At 50.1% G+C, this 6,068-nt stretch overlaps 2 protein-coding genes across 2 annotated transcripts; one reads left to right on the top strand and one right to left on the bottom strand.

The window, feature by feature from the left end:
• The first annotated feature begins 477 nt into the window (after positions 1-477).
• On the top strand, positions 478-3,486 carry LOC123180727 (uncharacterized protein YwkD). The gene is made up of 4 exons (XM_044592844.1): positions 478-736; positions 1,687-1,776; positions 1,856-2,059; positions 3,073-3,486. Exons 1-4 carry the CDS (start codon positions 559-561, stop codon positions 3,159-3,161), a joined length of 561 nt encoding a protein of 186 aa, XP_044448779.1. The 5' UTR covers positions 478-558; the 3' UTR covers positions 3,162-3,486.
• On the bottom strand, positions 3,411-5,251 carry LOC123180726 (protein ALP1-like). Its single transcript, XM_044592843.1, has one exon. It carries the CDS (start codon positions 5,088-5,090, stop codon positions 3,654-3,656), a length of 1,437 nt encoding a protein of 478 aa, XP_044448778.1. The 5' UTR covers positions 5,091-5,251; the 3' UTR covers positions 3,411-3,653.
• Between the last annotated feature and the right edge of the window lie 817 nt (positions 5,252-6,068).

Here is a 6,068-nt window from a genome sequence, read left to right as displayed (position 1 = left end):
CCACTTGTGCAATTTTCTTTTGCGGGAATAAACACCAATCCATTAAACCAACTCCAGCATACACCCCTAACAAGGAATGAAATTGCAAGTAGGTCCTCGGGGCACAAGTCTTCTTCCACCTCCGGGATCTCAAGTCAATTTGCGTTCGCTCTAAGCCGAGTTTAGTCTAGATTGTTCAAAACTCATTTGCCCCTCTAGGTTAGACCATTGAATAACCTCCACGAGCACAATGTCAATATAAACGGATAAACTAATTGTGTAGAGGAATAGTTTAAATCACATGAGGAAATAAATTTGAAAGAAATGTTAAAAATAAAATAGAAAAATGATCATTGTCCTACTATTTGCCGGCATCATGAAATTCAAGGAATGATTCTTTTGGAGAGAAAAGAAGAAATTTGAGGCGTGCAATTAATCCCATCCGCACCAAAAAGAAAACCAGAAAAAAAAAACCCTGAAAGAGACAGTAAAAGGTGAGAAGGCTGGAGCCACACAAAAATACAGGCCCAGAAAGCCCACGCACGGAGCCGAATCGGACTTGTTCTTGGGAAGGCCACAATGGCGATGAGGTGCCTCTCTTCTCTCCCTCTCCTCTCCGCATCCGGCTCCGGAAAGGCCTGCGCTGTGGTCAGAGCGCATCACACTCCCTCTGCTGCCGCGCACCGCCGGATCCGGACTCACATGTCGGTGGCCACCGGCGGTGAGCAGGCCCTGACGGCCAAGGAGCAGTCCCAGGGCAAGTTTTTTATGTTCCTATCGTAGTACTTTTGTTTTTTTGTTCCTATCTAGTACTGATAGCACATCTGTGTAGACGAGATGTACTTTAGGCTGTATGGAGTGCAAAGATTGTTTCTTTAGTATTTAATTTCTGCGTTACTGAATCTGCGGAGTGAAAACATTGGCGACGTTTGGTCGTGGAGGAAAAATGTTTTGCTGCCTCAGTTTGGGCCTGGACTGTCCAAGAAATCCTCTCTCTGCAATTACATCGATACGACTAGTAGGAGTACTAGTTAGATCAGTACCATGGTCTAAAAGAATTTAGATCTAGTTCTAGTTAGTACTAATTCTAAGGTTGCAGATCCAATCCCAGAGGCTACCTGTGTTTGCATTTTTCGATGGAGGTTCTGAGGAGCAGTTGAGAGTAGAGTATACAACGACACAAGCAACAGCTTTAGAATTAGTTCTCTGAAAGGAGCAGTATATCAATATGTTAGGCATTAAAACCCAAACTATGACATGTTTTTTAGTAGCTGGTACTGAAGTAGCAAAACTGTAACTAGCCAGATTTTTGGCTTAACAATCTAAGCTAGCCAGGGTTGCTGACCAGACCAACCTTGGTTGATATTTGCATTCACGGTGTTCATTTTTTCTGAAATTATGGGTGCTCACTAGAATTTGCTTGCATGTCATAGAGTAATATGTTAGTACATGCAGATAAGTGGCAGGTAGGTCTTGATCTCTATGTGCAAGGAAAATTACCAAGAGCTTAATTTGCATAATGTCATAAGAGTACTCTGCATTCGTATCGTTGCTAAGCAAGTTTTTGTGTCAATGTCATTTCTTCTTCATACGACATAGAAAGGCTGGGTTCCATTACCTCAAGATAACAGAACAACACATTTTGGGTCAAAGTTCCATGATTATTCCTTAGTGTCTGAATGAAATCATTTCTGATGTCAAACGCAGAACCTGACTATGGAGTTGTTAGTATGCACCATGTTGGAATACTATGTGAAAATCTTGAAAGGTCGATGGCATTCTACCAGGACCTCCTTGGTGAGTTATCTGCGAGTTGTATATGTTTCACATGTATATGCACTGCTTATAAAGTAAAATGATACTGTTGATCATTCAGGTCTTAAGGTGAATCCTGCTAGGCCAAATGACAAGCTTCCGTACAGAGGTGCTTGGCTCTGGGTTGGTTCTGAGATGATCCACTTGATGGAGCTGCCAAATCCAGATCCACTGACAGGACGCCCAGAGCATGGTGGGCGTGATCGTCATACCTGTATAGCAATCAGAGATGTCTTGAAGTTGAAAGAAATCTTTGACAAAGCTGGTATATCTGAATTCCAACTCTATTTTTTTTCTGCTGTGTACAACAGACACTGGCTACAGTGTGCACATACATTTTTCCTCTACTTGCCACCAATAACGGTAACCGCTAGTAGAGCATTTAACCTTACATTACTGCGGTGAGTAGCACAAAGTTTCAACAATTCAACAACTAAACACACAAGCTCCACAAGGATCTGTATACTTACTCATGGATAAAAAAAAACTCCCTCAGATTCATATTACTTGTGACCCACTTAGTACAACTTCAGTACAAAGTTGTATTAAGTGTGTGGCAAGTAATATGGATCGGAGGGAGTATTAAATTCTAAAGTGACCCATGAAAACCCATGGATTGGTAGTACAAGTACTAAAAATCGAACTTATAAAACTGCAGGATGGCGCTTGCCTTGGTAGATATGGTTGCAGAGATATACATATTCATTGTCTCAACTGTATCTGTAAATTACTGTTAATAGAGTGAAGTTATCCATAGTATGTTATGGTTCTGCCTAAATTTGTAAGTGTTGCCGTAGTCAGGCTATTTGTGTGACAGACATGGCAATCAAAACCTCTGAGGGTAAAGTTATAGGTGTCTTGACTCTGGAAAAACCTGTCCTGGATTTAAAATAACCATTCTGTAGAAATTGTTGAAAGGTGTCAAAAGTGCGGTCTGATGTTATAGTTGATTCAACACTTGAACAGTGATGTTGATCAGATAATCTTTTAAAAGACTGGTCAATTGATTTCTATGGATCTCGAGCATATTATGTCCACATGACTTTAGCACCTACATTCCCATCTCTTTGACATGAGAACAAAAAGACTCACTGTTCCATGTTTTATGATAGAACTTAATTCTCTTAGTTGACATTACCGCGGCACCTACTATGACTTTATAATGTTGCATTGCACTTTTGCAATTCATTATGCTGGATTGTAATTAGCCTCACAAAATTTCTCTATTGTCCATTGTCCGACAACACAATGACCTTCTACACCTTGACCATGATGCAGGAATCAGCTACACGCTCAGCAAATCCGGGCGACCAGCGATCTTTGCACGAGACCCGGATGGAAACGCGTTGGAATTTACACAAGTGTAACAAGTGAGAGTCAAATTTCCAACTAGAACACACCTCACAGAATGGTGCTTGTAAGATTACTGTATCCAAGACCTTGTTGCAGGTCTTGCTGTCTAGCAAACAAGATCTGGCTGGGGCAATTCTGCTTGTGCCTTGTACATACCAGTCAAGAAATTGAGATGTATCTATCACATGATGATAAACTGGCATTTAAAATGTTAGCCAATTTGGTCTGTAGTAGTGATTGAGTATTACTGAATGACATGGGTATGGACAAATGAATATTGTAAATTCCTTCCACATTATGATACTTACATCAGATTTGAATGCGCTACGTTTTCTGATATCATTGTCAGTGCCTTCTAAATATCTCTTGGAACAAGCATGAAAAAAATAATCCTAATCCCATCCGAAAGCTGTATGTCCTGAACTGGGATTCTTCCTATGCTTTCATGGAAGATCAGTAGCTCATCACATTACAGAAGCCCGCGTTTTGACATGGTGAACAGACCCCTAGAGGAATGTAACGCTGGGGTGGCCGCCATGGAGGAGGTCGTGAGCAATCCTGTCCCGCTCCTTGTCGGCCGCTGCGGACAGCACTGGATTGGCAGCGGCGACCACGTCGGCGTCGTCCTGCTGGGAGAGTTCGGACTGGAAGTCGGCGTCGAGCTCCTCGCCGCTGCGTTCGCAGAAGTTGTGCAGCACGCAGCAGGCACCGATCATGTTGTGGAGGTCCGGCAGCTTGGGCTCGGTGCGGCGCTGCAGGCAGCGCCACCGCCCCTTGAGCCTCTGGAAGGCGCCCTGTGCTGCTGCGCGCGCGGCGGCGATGCGCTCGTTGAAGGCGTGCTGCGCCCATGTCAGGTTCTGGTGCGCGTACGGCACGAGCATCCAGTCCGTGAGCGGGTAGCTCGCGCCGCCCACCAGCCGGCACTGGTCGTCTCCGAGCATGCCGGTCTCGCAGCGGGCGTGCAGCGCGGACCTCTCGAGCACGGCGGCGTCGGACAGCGAGCCAGGGAGGCCGATGCACACGTCTGTGAAGGCGCCGTCAGCGTCCACGACGGCCTGCACGGCGACGGAGTAGGAGGCCTTGTTGTTCCGCTCCGTGAGGCGGCGGTTGTAGTACTCGGCCACGTTGTCCTTGGGTGGGCCGATGGGGATGTGGTCGGTGTACACGGAGCCGACGACGCCGGGGAACCCGGACAGGGCCTGGAACCTGGCGGCGGGGGATTCCAGTGGCCAGCGGACGGCCTTGGGCAGGAGGACGGCGGTGAGGGCGGCGCAGACCTGGAGGACGATGTTGTGGCAGGTGGAGATGCCGAGACCGAAGCGGCGGGAGACCTCGCGGAGGGGCTCCCCGGTGGCGAGGCGCCAGAGGCAGACCGCGACGCGCTGGTGCACGGGTATGGCAGCGCGCAGCGCGGTGTCCTCCTTGGCGACGGCGGCGCTGAGCTCGTCGCAGAGCGCGTCGAAGGTGGCGCGCGACATGCGGAAGGCCTGGCGGAACTCGGCGTCCGGGCACGCCGGGCCGCTGAGGCGGTCCCACCACTCCGTGCTCCGCTCCCTCACCCACACCCGCCGGCCCCCGCTCCTTGCCGCTGGCGCTGCGTCGCCGCCGCTGTGGGCAGGCGAGGTGGGCGGCGAGCCCTGCACCTTCCTCCTGACCGCCGGCGGCCGCGACGAGCCGTCGTCTCCCGCGGGGACGAAGCCGCGCTTCCTTCCTTGACCAGTCATTTCCGCTGGTGGCGCCGCGGCCGGCGGTGGCAACGGCGCGGCGGCGTGTCCGAAGAAGGCTGGCGCGGCCTCGGCGCCGCCGTAGTAAGGGAAGACGTCGGGCGCGGCGGCGAGGTCGTCGTTCATGAGGAAGGCGAGGAGGGAGGAGTGGTCGTCGGCAGCTGCTGGGCCGTCGAAGAGCGATGGAAGAGGGGTGAAGGGCGTGAGGTAGGTGCTCATGATCCGATCGGTCTCGTCGAGTCTTGGCTGGCGGAGCTAGCTCGATCGGCGGCGGCACTCCGAAGTACAGTACTGGCAGTCGGGTGCTTCAGTGAGACGCGGGATGAGGAGGATATATGATCGACGAGGAGGAGGAGGAGGAGGAGATGGTTGAGGTGTGATGAAGCGCGGGGGCGAAGTCATATATAGGTATGGGGCCGCGGGGGGAGCTGGGGACGCGGTACGCGTGACGGGAGACTAAAATTATGAGGCGGAGAAGGCGCGCGGAAGGCCGTCGCTCGCCCGCGTGTGTGGCGTTGTACCGCGGCGTACGCGGGTGGGGAGAACGGAGGGGGGAGGAAAGCGAGTGGCCGAGCCGAGTAGAGCTGCTAGAGTGGTGGGCTGCGATTCGCTGCCGGGTCCCACCGAAACGGGGTTCTATTATAGAGGGGAAAATGGGAAGGAAAATATCGTCTGTGGTGTGGTGGACTGATTTGGGGGCTGCCTGGCCGTACTGCCGTGTGGAGTGGTGGACTGACCGGTCCGTGACGGCTCTTTCTCTTTCCGCGGGTTTCTTTTGTCACGACCCCTGGATTGTATGGCCGGCTAGTCTTTTTCTATGGGTGCCTACGCGTCAACCGGATCGCCACCGTGCACTACAAAACTACTCTTTTTTTTTTGCGGGAACACTACAAAACTACTCGCCTTGTGGTTCTAGAAAGAAGCGGATTACCGTAATGTTTTTCTTTTCCGGATTAAAAAATGTTGCGGTCAAGTTTTTGTGACGGCATGCTCTTCTTTTTATTTAACTACTAACACAAATGTCAGTGCGTTGCAACGGGTGAAAAAAACAAACTTCACCTCAAAAGAGCAATGAACCAGCAAAGGCGCAACAAAGGTCCTGGTGAGTTGACGGATGCTGGCCAGTGGCCAGGGGTAGAGCCAGAGAAAAAATGATCGTCCCAGTGTAAAATCACACAAGCTTTATATCTAAAAACA

The sequence above is a fragment of the Triticum aestivum genome, chromosome 1D, assembly GCF_018294505.1.
Source record: "Triticum aestivum cultivar Chinese Spring chromosome 1D, IWGSC CS RefSeq v2.1, whole genome shotgun sequence".
NCBI lineage: Eukaryota > Viridiplantae > Streptophyta > Magnoliopsida > Poales > Poaceae > Triticum > Triticum aestivum.
Note: the sequence above shows the minus strand (reverse complement) of the source record. Positions and strands in the feature narration are given on the sequence as shown.

Excerpts from the sequence above, each read along its gene's own strand:
- LOC123180727 (XM_044592844.1), top strand. The coding sequence starts at position 559 with ATGGCGATGAGGTGCCTCTCTTCTCTCCCTCTCCTCTCCGCATCCGGC. Across the intron at positions 737-1,686 it reads GGCCAAGGAGCAGTCCCAGG|AACCTGACTATGGAGTTGTT; the intron begins GCAAGTTTTTTA and ends TGTCAAACGCAG. Across the intron at positions 2,060-3,072 it reads AGAAATCTTTGACAAAGCTG|GAATCAGCTACACGCTCAGC; the intron begins GTATATCTGAAT and ends ACCATGATGCAG.
- LOC123180726 (XM_044592843.1), bottom strand. The coding sequence starts at position 5,090 with ATGAGCACCTACCTCACGCCCTTCACCCCTCTTCCATCGCTCTTCGAC.